Genomic DNA, 19916 nt, shown 5'->3' on the forward strand with positions numbered 1-19916 from the left:
TTACTAGACATATTAGGCGCATCCAGAAAGTAAGTTTCCCTGGGGTCGTGCACAAAAAGGAAACATTATCTCATTCAATGATTTATTGCCACAGATACAGCACTTGTCCAGTTACTTGTCAACATAATTCCCGCCGGAATTCAGGCACTTGTCATAGCGTGAGACCAAATTCTGTATACCTGCATCGTAGAAGTCTGCTGCCTGGGTGCCGAACCACTGTGTGACAGCCGTCTGAACCTCTTCGTTGCTGTGAAAATGTTGACCGGACAGGAACTTTTTCAGGTGCAAGAACAGGTGGTAATCACTGGGAGCGAGATCCGGGCTGTACGATGGATGATCGAACACCTCCCAACCGAACCTGTCCAGAAGGGCTGCAGTGCATAGCTATGTGCGGCTTCACATTGTTGTGCAGCAAGATCACCCCGGCACTGAGCTTACCACATCGCTTATTCTGAATGGCTCGTCGCAATGTCCCCAGTGCTTCACAGTAACGGTTAGCATTCACAGTCTCACCTCTGGGCAGAAACTTGATGAGCAGAATGCCTTGTCTGTCCCAGAACACCGTGCACATCACTTTTCATGCCGACACAGTCTGTTTGATTTCGTCCTGCATGGAGATCCACTGTGACGCTAATGCATGGACTGCTGCTTGCTTTCTGGTGTGCTGTATGCAACCCACATTTCATCCCCTGTGATGATCCGGTTGAGAAAATCGTCGTCATGATGGTAAGTAAAGCTACAGAAATGTCAGCGCCGTGCCCATGCGTTTTCCTTTGTGTTCGGGCGTCAGTTGTTTCGTCACCCACCGGGCACACAATTTCTGGAACAAGAGGTGGTTGGTAACAATGTCGTGCAACAACGACTGAGAAATCTGCGGGAAATGGCTGCTGAGTTCTGTGATCGTGATGCGACGATTCTGCTGCACCTGCTCCACAAGCTTGCTCGTAACAGCTGATGGCTGCCCACTGCGCTCGTCGTCATGCACATTTTGCCAACCTTCAGTAAATGTCCCACCAATGACGCACCATCTGCTTCCTCATGAGGTCTGGCCCATACACCTGGCACAGCTGACGATGAATTTCGATCGGCTGTATGTTTTGTGCGTTCAAGAACTTGATCACCAAACGAACTTCGCATGCGGCAGGAGATGGAATAAGAGCCGCCATATTTCATCGGTGCTGCGACGCTACTGAGGACTTTCGTGAGGCATCTTCTAGGACATTCACTAGCCAGGGCATGTGTGCACACATGCGCAAAACCGATTTCAATACACATGGCGCCCGACCCTGTGGCCGAGTGGTTAGCACATCGTGCTGCGATGCCAAGGGTCCCGGGTTCGAATCTCGGTCGGGCTTGGTTGTTTGTGAATGTTCATTCATCAATTTCATCACTCATCCCCATCTTCGCAAATTAGCCAAGAGGCACAAAACGTGAAGTAAAATAAACTAAATCAATCAATCAATTAATCAATACACATGGCCTGCCACCTGTGGACGAGTGGGAAACTTACTTTCTGGATGCACCTAGTATATAGATATAAAAATAAAACAAAAGAAGTTAGTTGAACAAAACTTTTTTAGATAAAGCATAACTTACACCACATGCCATCATTTCGTTAACTAGCTAAAGCCCAGTGTAGGCATTTACTTACTTTTTAAGTAACTCAAGCTTTTGCCATATCATATCCCTTCTTCCCATTGAAGATTTTCAAGTGATTTTCACGTCGTGAAAAAAGATGTCACCAGTCTTCGTCAGGAGTGAGGCAAAAATGGTTAAAGTTTAAAACGTGGGAGGGTTAAAATTTGAAGGTGAAAGACAATGCAGAGTGCCTTGCTTCCTACTACTGTACCTCAGGCTGGCAACTGACGTTTTAAACTTGGACTATTCTTATCTTAACTCCTGAAGAAGCCACATGATGTTACTGGGAAAGTAAGTACATGCCTAAAATGGACTTCAGCTACTTAGTAAAACCTTTTTACTCTGAAAGCGCATACCTTGAGTTATTTTTCTACATAGGCACCCATGGCATGAACCCATGATAATATATATAATTAGCATTTACCCATATATTAAAGCTAAATGGATAAACATATGTGAAAAAAAGTTGTTTTACGTGTGGTAAGTGTGGTAAAATGGAGAATATGCCACTGAGCCATGATATGTACTTTCAGTGTGTTCAACTAGCTTGTTTAAACAGGTGCTTTCTGGACGTGCCTCATAATTGGACATTATCCTTTGTCTAGTGCTTCTACTCTAATCTGTTCTAAGCACTTCTGTTGATATAGTGTGGAATGAAACAAGGGAGCCATCATAAAATCTCAATTTCCTAAAACCATTCACCGACACTCGGCCAGGAAGTCAGCAATCACATTCCATTTTTGCATTAGCAATGACGTCAGGGCATGCAACATTTCTACAAGCGCTACCAGGTTTTGTGGTGTAACAGACTCATCAAAACACACAAAACCCGGTACGATTTATCAGCAAAAGCAACGACTTTGAATAGGTCAGTAAATTTGAAATAGGGGCCAGTTGATCACAAAAGCTTCTGCGAGAAGAGCTGCAAAAGAGTCTACCTGGTGAGGACACTGCGACGAGCATCAAAGGAAACCCGAGGGCAACTGCTACTCCGCCATCGTCACATGGCAGCCAGCCTTACTCTTTGGGCTGACGCAGTTAGCCAGATCCTGCTTCGTATTACAAGACCTATGCTAATCATCCACATCGTCGCGAGTTCCGAAGGGAACTCTATCGCAGTGCCCGGACAGTCGGGGCCTACGCAGCCAACCATCACCGTGGCCGAGTCTTGCTGCCCAAAGATCCAAACACGCTGCTGGCCAACCACAGAGCGAGAGGCTACAACAGTCACAAGAAGTCCAGTCGCCAGCACCCAGGCAGCCTGCATCACCACAGAACCGGAAGACTGTAGCCTTCACAGATAATGGAGAATAACAAGAGCCTAGTACCTGACGTCTGCACCGGACTGCCTGATCAAGAGGCAAGTTGGTCGATGCATAACATCCCTTGTTTCCTTCCACGCTTTGGCCGAGGCGTTGATAAGGAAGATTGTAGGGTGAACATAAAGCGAAACCTCAAGCTCTATCATCCGAGTCCGATGGCATTCACAATACAATCTCGCATAACTGCTGAAGAATCAGTGAACGTATCAATAGATAAAAATAGAAGCATTAGACAATGAATAATATCAAATTAACATTGCATGCTAATAATTATTTTGTTTTCAGGTTCTTGCCCTGGAGTTTCTTCGGTGGGCTATGAAATCAAATAATCGCCAGAAGATTCCAAATGGAAATATTCGGCCGAACTTTCCAGTTTATTGGAAAATGTTCCTAGGAGAAACCAATCGAACAGATAAAATAGAACTTGGATAGCATTGGATAACATGAAGTTGCCAGTTGCAATACAAGTGAAAGGTGGAGGTAACCAAGTACAGTGTTCAAATGACAGAAGTATTTTATTTTTGTATGCTCAGGGAATTTGATTAATACCAGTGATGTTTCATAAAACACCAGAGAATAACTTAAGATTTATTTTGTCATTGACATTCCTTACAAATACAGCTAGATGATTATGAACAATTGTGATGGTGCATTGTGTATTTTTTAAGTTGTTTTTGTGTGTGTTTTTAAAAAAATATTGTGATTGATTTTCTAGATGTGATGTAATGTTTCTTAGCCCTTTCACTGCCGAATACAAGTTTATAATATGTACATATTCCTGTGACATAATGCTTTGTGTTGTAAACATTTTGTAATTATTGAGTTTATGTAAATATGATTTTTACCTTAGATGATGTGATAAGATCAAACAATATCAAGATGTCTTGAGAATCACCTTTTCTCACTAAAATTAAAAAAACATATATTGAATGAGTTTTTTGCTTTTAAAGGGTGTCCACTAAAGGGACACTTTTTGCAAAGACACAAACCATGAATTCAGTAAAGACCTTTGTCTTCTAGAAGTGTAACAAAGAGTGATACATCTAAAGACAGGGCTGTATGCAAAGTCAAACATCACATTTTGTACGCACCCATCTTGTGGCTCTTCTTTTGCTGAAGTATATTGTTTGAGCACACGTGGGAAATTCCTGCAGCATTTCTCTTCTTTTTTGTTAGGGGGACAAGTGAAGGAAAACCTATCTCTGTGAGATGAGGTGGTGTTCTCCAGATTATGGAGCCGGATCCTGTGGCCGAGTGGTTAGCACATCATGCTGCGACGCCAAGGGTTCGAATCCCGCTCAGGCTTGGTTGTTTGTGAACTTCCATTCATCAATTTCATCACTCATACTCATCTTCACAAATTAGCCAAGAGGCACAAAACGCGAAGTAAAATAAACTAAGTCAATCAATCAATCAATCCAGATAATGAATGTCCTTACCTTCTTCTTGTCATATAGCCACTATTCACAATTGGAACATCAACTAAATAAATCATCAAACTGTTCATCACCCAATTTGTTTGTAGTTAGTGATTATTCCATTCCTGCTTCCATAACGTATACGTATAACATATTTACTAAACCACATTTGGTATATCCTGTCACATTTACCGTGCTTGCCAATTGTTGGCATTTCTAAGCGTTGCTTCTATAGACCGAGTCCCAGAGGCGTGGCATGCATGGAGCCGCTGTTACCGCAGGTAACACCTAAATATAAAGAATTGAAGAACCCGTCTTAAAATATTATTACGTACATAAACTGGTATAATTGTCGTAAAGTAAACATTGCAGACTGACATTTTTTCTGACACCGGAAAAAGCGAAGAGGAGGACTGATCCGGTACACTCCACAGGCAACATGAGGAAAGGGCCCCGAGTCCACGCAAGGAAGACTTCGCCTTGTGGCAAAGACTGACCGCGGGAGGAGCAGGCGGGTTTTTGGCATGCCTGTTTAGCCGGCGCAGTTGCCGGTGATCCTTACCGGAAACATACCAGTGTTGCCATATTCAATTGACAGAAAAGAGCTAAGTCGCCTAATCGGGTCTATCTTACTCTGAAGGTGTCCACTCACACTGGGGAACGATGGCGCAGTGGTAGCATCGCTGCCTTATAAGCAAGGGATTCCAGGTTCGATACCCGGTGGAGGCACAAGTGGTTCGGATCCAACTTTAAACTGTCCCGATTAGCATTACTGTTCATGAAGTGGACTTAAATCGCCAAATCAAAATTTTAAAAAATCAAATCACACTGGGGCAAAAGCAAACTACCAAGTGATATTTTGTATTTACACTAAATATCAGCGATTATGAAAGTCCTCTTTGTCCTTCTTCGACATCATGGGCGAGAAGGAGAGGAGAGGGATGGGTATGGTCAAGGGGTCCGCTGTCCTTCTAAAAATGTCAACCTAAAATTCTATATTTCACGCATATATTATTATTTCGGTTACAGGAATTTGTGATAATTGTTGATAATACTGATTGAGATTGACATACGTTGTCGCAGGAATGCCATAATTTCGGATTGAAGCAATGTTTTTGAGGTGGTAGAACTGTTTTTGGGTGAAAACAATACTTACAAGCATAATTTCCCGATTGTTATCTTAGCACGCTCTGAAGTGTCAGGTGTCGCAGGTTCGAATCCTCAGCAAGAAATGGTTATTTCAATGTTCGTTGTTATTATTTTACTTACATAATTATAAAAATTAATAATTACATACACAAAGAAATAATAATTTTATTTCAATAATTCACCATGCATCCTCATCGTCACGATTATCCTATAAAGCGAAAGCCTTAAAGGTAACAAAGGACGTAAAATATACGAAATAGTAGTGGTGTCAGAAATGAGATTTCAGTGGATTTAGCGAAACATGGGAGTGGGAGTAGTTAGGAAACAGATGAAGACTACATCTACTCTACATACGTCTTATTTGAAACAAAAAGTTTCGCGTTTTGGGCAAATCTGGTTTCAAGAGAACTAAGATGGCAACATTAGTAGAGCTGGACTTCTTGCAGGTTCCGAAGGAAATATTGGGGAAGGGCCGATGCTGAGAGGGGAGGGGGCAAGGAGGGTGCTTCACGTGTTACAAAAGTAAACAACGGTTTGTGGGAGGGACTGTGCAGTGGGAGTTTTGTGAGTGGTGTCTTTCATTTTTATGTTGTTTTCGGGCATTGTCAATTAATTAATGAAGCTTGCTCCGAGTTCCGAGGTGGCGGGTTCATCCTATCTGGACAGTGTGTGTAATCGTGCAATAGAAGATATTTTGAAGCAATCTTTTGGTTCGTTATTTTGCAGAAAAAATCGAAATTGTGGCGAAAGGGAGGCCAAAGCCTATTTTGAACGATTTAAAAACCAAGTCGTCTGCTGGATATGACCGACATTTCAATGTTTCGTGGTATAACGACTATCCATGGTTATGTGGGTGTGTGCAGTTGTCAAAACTCTTTTGTTGGCCATGTACTCTATTTTCGGGTGAAAAAAAAAAAGTGTCGAATTCAGATGTGGATAACATGGACCATGACCATGACGCACCCAAAAATTCAAATTCAAATGAAAAACTTCTCTTTATGACAGCATCATAGAAGTTTTTTGATTTGATTTGATTGATTTTGCTTCGCTTGTGCCACTTTTGGCTAATTTGCGAAGATGGGGATGAGTGATGATATGATTAAATTGATGAATAGACATCACAAACACCCATGCCTAAGCTAGGTTTCGAACCCAGGATCCCAGCATCATATAACTATTTTCAAAGTCTGATTGATCTGCTCTATAAGTAGCCTTCGATGTTTCTGTAAGTATCAAATTACGTATTATTGTGTCAACAACCAATGTTTGCGATTTCACTTTATTCCTTATGTCAACATTTTTTTTCCTGATTAATAACTTTACCAAAATCTAGTATTGAATTGCATACGTACAAGATTAATATTACAAGGGTCATTCAAGGTTGATCGGGACTTTTATTTCTACAGAGGAAATAGGTAGCAGAAGAAACACCAAACTATGTCAGTTTTTCAAAGTATTCTCCGTGCGCGCCGAGGCACCGTTGCCATTGTTCTGGCAGCTCCCGAATTCCTTTGGCATAGAAAGAACTTGGTTGTTGTCGTAGCCACTGGAGGACATCGCTCCGCAGTGCTTCGTCTGTCGTGAATTTCTTCCCTCCCAGATGGTCTTTAAGGGGTGCAAACAAATGATAATCACTGGGGGCTAAATCCGGACTGTAGGGGGGATGGGGCAGAACTTCCCAGCGCATGTCGGCCAGAGTTGTTGTTGTCACATTGGCCGTATGAGGGCGGGCATTGTCATGGAGAAGAATGACATTTCCAGACAACATCCCAGGTCTTTTCTTGCGAATGGACTTTCGTACAGCACCACTCAACAATGTGGAGTAATACTGGGCATTAATCGTGCTCCCTTTAGCCAGAAAATCCACATGGATAATGCCCTTCATGTCCCAGAAGACACTTGCCATGATCTTTCCAGCGGACGGCTGCATTTTGCTTTTCTTGGGGTGCGGGGAACCTTTATGCCTCCACTCCATGCTGCGTCTTTTGGTCTCTGGGGTTGAATTGTGCAACCATGTTTCATCACACGTGATGATGGATTGCAACAATTCATCACCTTCTGCTCGAAACCGATTCCACTTCTGATCGAATGTCAGCTGGCGGGGAACCCACCTTGCACAGATTTTGCGGAAGCGTAGGTGGTCGTGAATGATTGTCTCAACACTCCCGACACTGATATTCACCTCGGCAGCAATATCCCGCACTGTTACTCGCCAGTTCTCAAGAATCATTTGCTCAACACGTGCGATATTCACTGGTGTGACTGCAGTCGGGCGAATGTGTCCATGCGCTTCATTTGTCACCAGCTCCCGTCCTTCGCGAAACTGCTCACACCATTCGTACGCTCTTGTCCGCGACATCGTTTGTTCACCATACTGTGCTTGTAATCGTCTGAAAATCTCAGCTGGTTTCACTTTCTCCTTTACGAGAAATTTGATTACACACCGCTGCTCCACAGCCATAGACACACTGCTTGCCGCCATGTTCGCTGCAACTGCTGCGCATGCGTGAAATACGTCATGCCGGGCGCTAGTTACTCGCGAAGGAATACATTACGTCACCCGCACGTTTCATCATGATCGGGTTATTCATCGATTTTTTACGTACGAAAATCCCGGTCAATCTTGAACGACCCTTGTATATGAACTACTTGGAAGACATGGGGGGGGGGGGGGCATGAGGTGGGGAGGCGCCCAAGTCTCCCTTAAATGTCCTACTGATAACCAGTAACACTTTTAAAAATCCACGCCACGCCACTGCCGAGACCGCTATAGACCAGGCTGAGCATAAGATAGGCAGGAATGTACAAATTCAACACCACACTAATCAGCACCATGCTCACAAAAAAAGCTTCTTCCAAACACAAACAAAACAAATAGGAGTTAGACCAATGTGGCAACAGCGTCGGCTTTAGTGCCTCTCTTCTGTCTGCCATTTGCTCCTCGCTATCCAGTAGACGACTTTACCTTGTTTCTCATTGGCACCGAAACTGTCAAGCGATCGCTAGCATAGGAAACGTGACAGGTTGTAACAAACATGGTTTAGGTTCTAATTCTGGCTTGGGCATGGGTGTTCTTTGCGAGTGTCCTTTCATCAATTTCATCATATCACTCATCCTCATCTTTGCAATTAGCCAAAAGTGGCAGAAAAGTAAAATAAACTAAACCAAATGAATCAATCAAACTATCTTTCATGTCCCTGGAATATCTGTAGTCACATGGTTAGTGACGTGCAATAGCAGTGATAATTTGCACCATTTCAGATTTTTTTGTCTGCTTGCCAATCAAGGGTAGGAACCAGTGTAAGATTAATTCCATTCAGTTCAGCTCTTCAAGTTTAAATATTCTAAGCTAATATCTTAAATAAGAAATCAACTCATTATATGCTAAGCAGCATCTGTAAGTCTTCAGGTTCATCATGGTGGACAAATGATTTACAGAATGTGCTCTTAAGAGTTTCAGCAGTGAAAGGGTTAATGGTGCACAGTATTGATGAGTTAATCTTTATGAAGATTAATACAATTTCTAAATATATTTGTGATAACAGTTTGATCTTGATACATCTGTGTTGTGATAATCTCTGTGTAAATTTTCATTGTAATATTTAAACATGCACATACATACACACATACATACGTTGTTACAACTTCTGTTTTATTATTGTACATAAAGATGATGAAATACAGAAAGAAATCATACAGTTTCATGGCTTTGTTAATATGTATGATTACCTACCTTAACTAAGTCAATTTATGTATACTGGGATGCACAAGCATTGCTAGGAAAATTGTCCATGACTATTTTCATTAATTCAGCAGCATGTTTGGCATTTTGTTTCAATTATTGAAGTGCTTATTGCAGAAATCAAATAAAGTAAATGAGGTGATGGATGATTTGTTTGGTAATATTTATGCATTCCAATGAACCACTCGAGTATGTATGTATGATCATCATTTGTGACATAGGTTGGCATCAAATTCTGTTTTCATTCTATTCAGTGGTTCAGTAGTGGCAGTGCCTTTGGAGGTGGAGGTTCATTAAAGCTGTATTTTTCCTTTTCTTTCAATGGCGATAGCACTTGGATACAAGCAGATTTATTCAACCATATAACACTCAAAATGACAGATTGATAGCATGCCCACACTGGAATTCTACATTCATTTTCAGCTAAAAACTATTCGTACAAACATTATTTAGTACAATTAGGGAGAAATGAACTTTTTAACTTTACTGTGTCTTCAAATGTACTACTGTATGGATTTTTTAACTTCTGTCTGACTACTACTATTCGTGACAAAAATATTGAGCCCTCCGTTTACGTGCTTGTAAAATTGTATTCCGTAGGTGGAAAAAAGTCTAATATACCTCATTGGAAAGCTTCAAGTGTCTATTTATTAATAAGGGGTGTTCAATAAAAATCCGTGCAAGGTTCAGTGAGAAATATATTTGAACAAGACACAGAAAAAGGCAAGAAGGTGATACATATAGGAAGGCACATCACAGAGAATATTGTGGGATCACTAACGGCTTTCCATCACTCCATCATAACGCACCTTGTCGATATGACGTCTGGTGGATCTTGCAAGGTTTCGTACAACAGACAGATCAATGTTCCGGAGACCGTACCGGATCCGTTGAATAAGCTGATCTGTGTTTGTTGCGTGCCATTGCTTAGCATAAACAGCAGCCTTCAAAATTTCCCAGAATTTTTCGATAGGTCGAAGTTCCGGAATATTAGCGGGGTTATCTTCTTTCGGTACAAATTCAATATTTTCCTGCTGGAGATGTGCACAAACGACTTTGGCATAATGTGATGATGCTAGATCAGGCCAGAACACACAGGACTGTGGCTCATAGTTGTCATGTATGTAAGTTATCAGTCTCTTCTTAACACACTCCTCCACGTACGTCTGGGCGTTGATAGAGAATCCAGATTTCTGCACCAACGGTTGGCTGAGACCTTTTGGATCCATGGCAATCCACACCAGCACTTTCTCTTCAAATTTCTTCTTGATGGCAAATTTAACACTAGCTGGAGCTTGAGAAGGGTCCGAAGTGTAGTATACATGAAAAACTAAATATGCTGACCAAGGCAATAATTTGTTTTATTAAAAACATAAACTAAAACGTAACGTTTCAACCTTCTAGCAAGGTCTTCATCAGACTATGTATCAAGTACAAAAGTAACAAGATACACAAAAAGGGCATTATATATACACAAACATTACTCCCTCCAGACTATTAGAAAGTTGTTAGGAACTTTCTAGCAGGTGGCTTTCACTTTCCAACTGTACTTTCACCTAAAAGGCTAAACATAATTACTTTCATATAGAATGTGAAGAGATATTCATATACCGGGTTTTCGTAAATGATTGTCGGGGTTTCCTCATTGTTGTAACCGATTTGGGTGAATGACACGGTGAACACAAATGAAGGATATTCTTGAGAAACTCAACAAGTTTTGTTCCTTATTTGTTTCATAGACCTATGTTTCCAGATTCTGCCGCTAGGCGTCAGTTTTCCAAAATGGCGGATATTGCTAGTGAGAAGGCGTTCTGTGTCCTTGAATATCACGCAACGAGGTCCGTTACAGTTGTGCAGCGACATTTTCGTGCGCGATATCGGAAAGATGCACCATCAGACAATTCGATTAGAAGGTGGTATGCACAGTTCAAGGAAAAAGGTTGCATTTGCAAAAACAAAAGCAGTGGTCGACCATCAGTGCCGGAACATGATGTGGAGCGAGTTCGTGAAACCTATCTACGGAGCCCGAAGAAATCGATTCCTGCTGGATCCAAGGAACTAAACATACCGAAGACAACATTATGGAGTGTTCTACGAAAACGGCTCAACATGAAACCATACCGCCTAAGTCTGCATCAAAAGCTAACACTTAACGACCGTCGTGTACGGGAAACGTTCGCCAGCGATATGCAAAATCTCATGACTGACGATGACAATTTCATCGAGAATTTCGTTTCCACTGACGAGGCGACATTCCACCTAAGTGGAAAAGTAAACACACACAATGTGCGCATATGGGGAACGGAAAATCCTCATCAGTTTGTTGAATTGTTTCGGGACTCGCCTAAAGTGAATGTTTTTTGTGCTGTGTCACGAGAAAAGGTGTACGGTCCATTCTTCTTCATGGAGAAAACGGTTACAGGATTGACATTCCTGGATATGTTGAATGAGTGGCTATTTCCTCAAGTGGAAGAAGATTCTAACACCTTCATCATGCAATTGGATGGAGCCCCACCTCATTTCCACTGTGAAGTGCGATCATTGCTCAACAGAAAATTACCAAAACGTTGGATTGGGCGCGCGAGTGATGAGGATGAAAACCTTTTATCATGGCCGCCTCGTTCCCCTGACCTTTCTCCTTGCGATTTTTTTCTCTGGGGATACGTAAAAGATACCGTTTACTATCCTCCATTACCCACTACCATCGAGGAACTGAAAACACGCATAACGAATTCCATCAACAGTGTTACACGTGATATGCTATCCCGAGTGTGGCAGGAAATGGACTATCGCTTAGATATCTGCAGGATATCGCGAGGCGAGCACATGGAACATTTGTGACTTTGTCATAAAAACTTGGTGAGTTTTCTAACATTTTGCAAAAAATTGCATGTATCTACCTTTATTACGTAAAGTACAGTGCTTGTTTGTAACCCCGACAATCATTTACGAAAACCCTGTAGAATACCGTATCTCACGCTCTTTTTCCTTCATTTTTCTCCCTTCTCCTCTCCTCTTTCTCTCTTGTCCTTTCCACTCTTTCTAACACCTTCTTCCATTCTTTGTTTAACTTCAGTCCCCCATTCCCGTTCATTATGTCTTCTTCACCTTTCTTCTCTATTTCCTTGGCTTCCTTCCATTTTCTCACTAGCATTCTCTTCTCCCTTCCTATCTGCTTAGCCTCATCCCACTCTATGTCATGTCCTGTTTCTCTCGTGTGTTTAAATATTGCATTTCTCTCTCACTTAAGTCGTACATCATCCCTATGTTGTTTCAACCTGTCTTTCAGCCTTTTTTTTGTTTCTCCTATGTACACACTCTGACATTCTTTACATTTCACTTCGTAGATAATCCCTTCCTCTTCCTCTTCTCTGTTCTCCTTTTTCTTGCTTGCATTCTTCGCTATTTCTAAGATGCTTCTCCCTCCCTTCCTGTAAGTTATAATTCCCGCTTTCCTAAGCACTTTGCATATCTTTTCTGTGGTCTTCCCCATACTCTTTATTCCAAACCTTCTCTCCTCTTTTTCTTTCTCTTCCAATTCTCCTCTGCCCGTTTTCTTACTTCTTCTGTTTATGTCCAGTCTATCCTGCTTCTCATAGCCATTCTTTTCCAGCTGTTTCCATAGGCTATTTATTTTGCCTTCTTTTTCACATTCTTTCATGCATATTTTCTTGATTCTGTCCTCCATATTCTTTATAAAATTTATTTTTGTCACCTCACTTACATCACTTCTTTTGTGGCAGAATACCCCTGCCGCACACTTCTTCTGATGCCAAGTGGTTTCAATTTCTTGTCCTCTCTTCCTTTGCATCAATATATCTATGTAGCTTAATTTGTCTTCTTCTATTTCAAGTTCCAATAATATCCCTCTTTCTTCATCTTGTATTTCTTTGGCAAAAATGTCGAGCTGCCTCTTCGTTCCCTTCCATATACCAAAACAATCGTCCACATATCTGCAAAACAGAATTATTTTGTCACCTCCTTTTTCTATCACTTTCTTTTCCCATTCATTCATAACCAATTCAGCCAATGCTGGGCTTAGGCTAGAACCTATATTTAGTCCTTCACTCAGTAACATTATTTTATCTCCCATTATACTGTAACCGTTATTCCAAATGGTTTCCAGCACCTTCACTACCCTTTCACTATCCCATTCTCCTATAATTTCTTGTCCCATTCTCTTTTTAATAATGTCCAAAACGTGTCCCCTCTTGATGCTCGTTCTAGCCTAAGCCCAGCATTGGCTGAATTGGTTATGAATGAATGGGAAAAGAAAGTGATAGAAAAAGGAGGTGACAAAATAATTCTGTTTTGCAGATATGTGGACGATTGTTTTGGCATATGGAAGGGAACGAAGAGGCAGCTCGACATTTTTGCCAAAGAAATACAAGATGAAGAAAGAGGGATATTATTGGAACTTGAAATAGAAGAAGAAGACAAATTAAGCTACATAGATATATTGATGCAAAGGAAGAGAGGACAAGAAATTGAAACCACTTGGCATCAGAAGAAGTGTGCGGCAGGGGTATTCTGCCACAAAAGAAGTGATGTAAGTGAGGTGACAAAAATAAATTTTATAAAGAATATGGAGGACAGAATCAAGAAAATATGCATGAAAGAATGTGAAAAAGAAGGCAAAATAAATAGCCTATGGAAACAGCTGGAAAAGAATGGCTATGAGAAGCAGGATAGACTGGACATAAACAGAAGAAGTAAGAAAACGGGCAGAGGAGAATTGGAAGAGAAAGAAAAAGAGGAGAGAAGGTTTGGAATAAAGAGTATGGGGAAGACCACAGAAAAGATATGCAAAGTGCTTAGGAAAGCGGGAATTATAACTTACAGGAAGGGAGGGAGAAGCATCTTAGAAATAGCGAAGAATGCAAGCAAGAAAAAGGAGAACAGAGAAGAGGAAGAGGAAGGGATTATCTACGAAGTGAAATGTAAAGAATGTCAGAGTGTGTACATAGGAGAAACAAAAAAAAGGCTGAAAGACAGGTTGAAACAACATAGGGATGATGTACGACTTAAGTGAGAGAGAAATGCAATATTTAAACACACGAGAGAAACAGGACATGACATAGAGTGGGATGAGGCTAAGCAGATAGGAAGGGAGAAGAGAATGCTAGTGAGAAAATGGAAGGAAGCCAAGGAAATAGAGAAGAAAGGTGAAGAAGACATAATGAACGGGAATGGGGGACTGAAGTTAAACAAAGAATGGAAGAAGGTGTTAGAAAGAGTGGAAAGGACAAGAGAGAAAGAGGAGAGGAGAAGGGAGAAAAATGAAGGAAAAAGAGCGTGAGATATTCTATATGAATATCTCTTCACATTCTATATGAAAGTAATTATGTTTAGCCTTTTAGGTGAAAGTACAGTTGGAAAGTGAAAGCCACCTGCTAGAAAGTTCCTAACAACTTTCTAATAGTCTGGAGGGAGTAATGTTTGTGTATATATAATGCCCTTTTTGTGTATCTTGTTACTTTTGTACTTGATACAGAGTCTGATGAAGACCTTGCTAGAAGGCTGAAACGTTACGTTTTAGTTTATGTTTTTAATAAAATAAATTACTGCCTTGGTCAGCATATTTAGTTTTTCATAATCATGGAAACAAGGCTTAATGGTGATGTAAGTAGTATACATCATTTCCATTGATGGAGGAATGGGTTAATGTCAGATAGGTTTCATCATCCATGATGAAAGCACGACCATCAAATTTCCGCAACAGGCGGCCACACTTGGTTTGAGCCATGCTTATTTGTTGTTCTGTGCACTTGGGGGTGGTTTGTTTCTTCCTGTACAGAGTAAGTCAAAATGATGGACCCGATTTCAGACATTTATTCTGTGAAATATAATAAACAAATGTTATTGTGAGACATGTGCTAAGAAAGGTAAACTGCCAAAGTTTTTTCAAACAAATCGCAAGTGTTCTATGTGAGCACCTCCCGTAACACAGCACACATCAAGCTGATAGTCTATCTCCTGCCAAACCTTGTGTAGCATGTTGCGGTCAATATCAGCAATGGCTGCTGTGATGCGGGGACGCAGGTCATCCAATGTTGTTGGAAGTGGTGGTACGTAAACATGATCCTTGACAAAACCCCACATGAAGAAATCACATGGGTCAAGTTGGGGGAACGAGGTAGCCAATGAAGGAGAGGTCGATCCTCCGGAGATGCACGGCCTATCCAACGTTGTTCCAATGTCCCATTGAGATGGTCCCGAATGCTGCCATGGTAATGCGCATCCAATTGGAGAATGAAATCTGTGCTATCCTCTGCAAGCTGTGGAAGGAGCCATAGTTGCAGCATATCAAGGAAAACAAGTCCTGTCACAGTACGTTCATGGAAGAAAAAGGGCCCATAAATCTTTTCATGGGAATTGGCACAAAAGGCATTCACTTCGGGAGAATTGCGTCCGTGTTCCACAGATTCATGGGGGTTAGTATTCACTTTCCCTGAAAGGTGGAAAGATGCTTCATCACTAAATTAATCTCTCAGAGAACCCATCTGTTTCCATTAATTCGAGGAAATCAGCACAGAAGGATGTGCGCAAAGCATAATCAGTGTCTTTTAAGGCTTGAACTAGTTGCAAGTGGTAGGGTTTCATTTGTAAACGTTTCTGCAGAACCAGCCAGACAGTTTTCTGTGGAAGTTGAAGTTCTCTCACTGCCCAGTAGGTGGACTTCTGTGGACTCCACACGAAACATGTGCGCACTTGTTCCACTGTCTCTACCCCAGTCAACAGACAGCCAGTCGATTTTCGTTTACAGATGCAGCCCGAATGTCTGAAATGTTCATACCACTTACGAATGGCCTTCCCCGTAGGTGGTTCTCTCCGATATTTGGTACGGAAATGCAATTGCATACTAATCACAGACTTGTTCACATGATAATCAAGCACACAGAAAGATCTCTGTTCTCCAGTCCACGCCATTTTCCTGCTCGCTGCTGACTCCTAGCGGTAGAAAGTGGAAACACTACATGGGAACTAAACTTTGAAAGTTAATCTTTCGAAGTGCATGTCTCACAATAACATATGTTTATTAGATTTCACAGAATAAATTTCTGTTATCGGGTCCATCATTTTGACTTACCCTGTATTGTATGCCCATCTTCTTATGCACTACATAGTGGCCATGGATGCAGAAGACTTGAATTTTCGCACCGCCACACGCATTGATACACCATCATTGTTCTGAAGTGTCTTCTTCAGCTGCTGCACCTTCCTGCTCAGGAAAATACACGCTGGTCGTCCTGATCCCGACTGCTGTTTCCACTCAGTCCCACTCTCACATCTTTTAATGATGTCGTAGATAGTTCTTCGCGGCACTCCCTCGGCTGCAAAATGCCTTACTGTATACATTTACCCCTTACTCTCATGTGTTACGTAGAACTTGTACACACGTTCCCGCAACACGTCTTCCTTTGAGGCCATCCTCACCATCTAACAGGGTCACGATAACACCACTCATTTCTGTGCCTGTTGGTACACTACTAACGCATCTTTCCATCTGGTCTTCAAGCTGTGTCTGTCTTTGAGCATCTGGTGCTGCCCTCTACGACTTTGTGCAGATTTTTATTGAACACCCCTTAAGCGTCATCTGAAAATTATTCTTCATTGCATTTTCTTATTATAATGAAAAATTTACTAAAAAGTGTATTTTTTTCTTTCATTTTGCAAGAACAGGGAACTTAACATAATACAGTTCATAATCAACTATTGACATAAAATTGAGATTTTTTGTACTTAAAGATTGATTATTTTGGCACCTCTGTGGAAAGAGTCAAATGAAGATCTTCACTAGATTCTTCAAAAAGCGAAATTTTAGGCAAACTTGCTATCTTGAAATGCATAATTGCAAATTCAATGAAATTGTAAAAAGCCGTTCATGTGACACATTTGATCCAAATCCGGAAGTTCTAACGTATGTATCTCAAGTATGACCACAGATATAAATTATTACTGACTACTCCTAATATGGAAAAGGTGCGGATGACGTATGGCGAGATGCGGCTAATCTCAGACTCCACGGGCTGCAGGTGACGTGCACAGCGTAGCCGCCTCGCTACACGGCCTGAAAGAATATTGGAAGTGCGTTCCGTTGGTCCGATCTAAAGCATTGTAGCAGTGTTAAATAATGAATAAACAATTTGTCATATTATGAATGAAAGACATTTTCTTTGTATACTTTGTATACATTTTCTAGCTTTTTTCCAGTCTTTATATGAACGTCATTTTCTCCGTATCTGTATTATTTTATGTTGCTCATTTCAACAGAGTAAGTGCAACGAAGAGCACGATATGTGGCTGTTCCACAAATGATAGCAACCTTATATATGGCTGAGATATTTCCACATAAACAAGCTTGAATCATAAAAAATGGCATAATTTTACGACTGGTTTACAAGAAGCTACACACAAATATTCAAATCCTTGACTTTTGGCTTTGCAACTCCTCTGTATAAAAAATAACATGCCTGTGATGTATAGCAACTTCAAAACAAAGGAAAGAAAAGTGCATATTTTATTCCATGCTCATCAGTTAGATATGTTTTGCATCACCATTGGGCTAACCGTTACCGAGATTGCAACACTGTTATTGTGGCTGTTCCACAAATGATAGCAACATTATATATGGCTGAGAGATTTCCACATAAACAAGCTTCAATCACAAGAAATGTCATATTTTTACGACTGGTTTACAAAAAGCTACACACAATTGATTTCGACTTACATAAAAATCACACGAAAAATCTACACTTTTATGAACATTTTTGTTTGAATAGAGAACAGACAGATCTAAAATCAATTTGTCTTGCTTTTGTCTAAAAGCAGGCACTTCTGGCTTTCCAATGAGATAAATTTAACTTCTTTCCTCCCACGGAGTACAATTTTACAAGCATGTAAACAGAGGGCTCAATATTTTTGTCATGGATAGTAGGCAAACATGCTTCCATTTGTTGTACATTTTTCTTATGTCCCAGGCAGAGTTCGCCCTCAGTTACAAATGAACATGAGCCATGGAAGAAACACTAGTAAGAATTATTTGAGAACTGTAATGAAGACAGTAAGATGAGTGGACTGGCTCTGTAAAGCATTGAAAGTAATTGGCCTTGAAAACCAGATGAACAAGTAGCACTAGAATTTGTTTACCATCAAAAAATGCAGAGGACTGTTGATGGGAAAGAAAGCAAGCCTCGTGGCAAAGAAAGTTTCGGCTGGCCTGACTCGCCTAAAAGGCAATGGGCCTACGGACAATGCAGTTCCTTTGGGAGATATTTTTTAAGTTACGTTTTAGTAGTGCATCACAGAATTTGAGTCCTAACATAATTAACGTGAGACTAGGTACTATGAATGAATCTCGCCACAAATATCAAAACATTTATGCCAATTTTTTATTAACATTTTGATGTGATGCCACATATCCCATAAATATCCAGGACAGGATATCCATAATATCCATGGATCTGATCTGGACATTGTGGATATCCTATGGACGTCCCTTGGAGATTTGTGTTGTATGGGCAGCTCTTACTTTTTGTTTATGTGACTTTATCAGCATGTAAAGTGAAAAATGTTAGCTATGGGGATGCTTGATCAAGCCTTTGGGTTAACTGGGAGGAAGCTCCTATAGTTTAACATTGTGACAATGAGGCAGCTAGGGGTAGATGCTTTGCAAAAACATTGCTAGCTGGGGGATACCATCTTCCCTCATTCCAAGCACTGTACTGATGCTTTACTGTGAGTGTTCAAGAAATGAAACTGATAAACTTTAAATATAATTGGGTCTCTGTAGAAGAAATAAGTAACCAGAAACACCTAAGAAGGAAATTAGTCTTCATTAGCACTTAGGGCAGGTTTTTTAATGTTCAGTTAAGGTTCATGTTAGCACGTAACTGGAAGTTAGTGAAAATTTTGGTTTTTCAATGTACAGTTAGTTCGTAACTGGAACTCTGGTGGCGATTATCTTTACTGGTACTTCTTCTTGCAGTTACTAGCCTAACTGGAAGTTGCGAAGCAACATGGATGCCTGGTGCAGCTATCGAAGTTCAACACTCGCAACTTCAATGTCAGATTAAACAAGATATGATTCATAAAACTTTCAAATTGGTACAGAAAAAGACTTGCTTTGTTTGGCAGAGCTTACCAACGTCCATGCAAATATGGAAATTAAGCAGCGTAGTTGCTAGAATTCGCTTGGCAAGGTTGTGTTAGAGAATTTGTGGCCAGGATATCTGGTGTACTAGGCGTGATAATGTCCAATCGGTAATTTGGTGTAGTGGTTAGCGGCACAATCTTTCGGAGCGTGTTGTGTTTTGTAATTCGAGTCCTGGTCACGGGTATTTTTTTTTCTTGTCAATTATTTATTACGGGTGTTGCATTCAATTCACGCTTTATTGTTGAATGATCTTCTTGGATAAATATTACAGTAAATTTTAAAATTATTTTTACTCGTACCTTCATATTTTTAGAAGTTTAGAAAACATGCTTATTATTAAAATGTTGTTTTTTCGCTCAACAACATGCATAGAGAGGTACAAAGCATGCAGTGAAATGTACAATGTACAATATTTACTTGTTAATAATAATAACAAACAGTTATTATTAATGTATCGACTTTCGAGTTCTTCACGTTTCTTCTACAAGAAA

General features: G+C 40.7%; 1 protein-coding gene across 1 annotated transcript in view; it reads left to right on the forward strand.

Annotated features, from left to right (window-relative positions):
* The window catches only part of LOC146001691 (uncharacterized), a 71830-nt gene extending 63653 nt beyond the window's left edge, over positions 1-8177 (forward strand). The window contains exon 8 of the mRNA XM_083139342.1: positions 3246-8177. Within this exon, the coding sequence (XP_082995468.1) occupies positions 3246-3392 (147 nt within the window). The 3' untranslated portion in view covers positions 3393-8177. The remainder of the gene's footprint in view (positions 1-3245) is intronic.
* Positions 8178-19916: the final 11739 nt, after the last annotated feature.

The sequence above is a fragment of the Lepisma saccharinum genome, chromosome 17, assembly GCF_977018435.1.
Source record: "Lepisma saccharinum chromosome 17, izLepSacc3.1, whole genome shotgun sequence".
NCBI lineage: Eukaryota > Metazoa > Arthropoda > Insecta > Zygentoma > Lepismatidae > Lepisma > Lepisma saccharinum.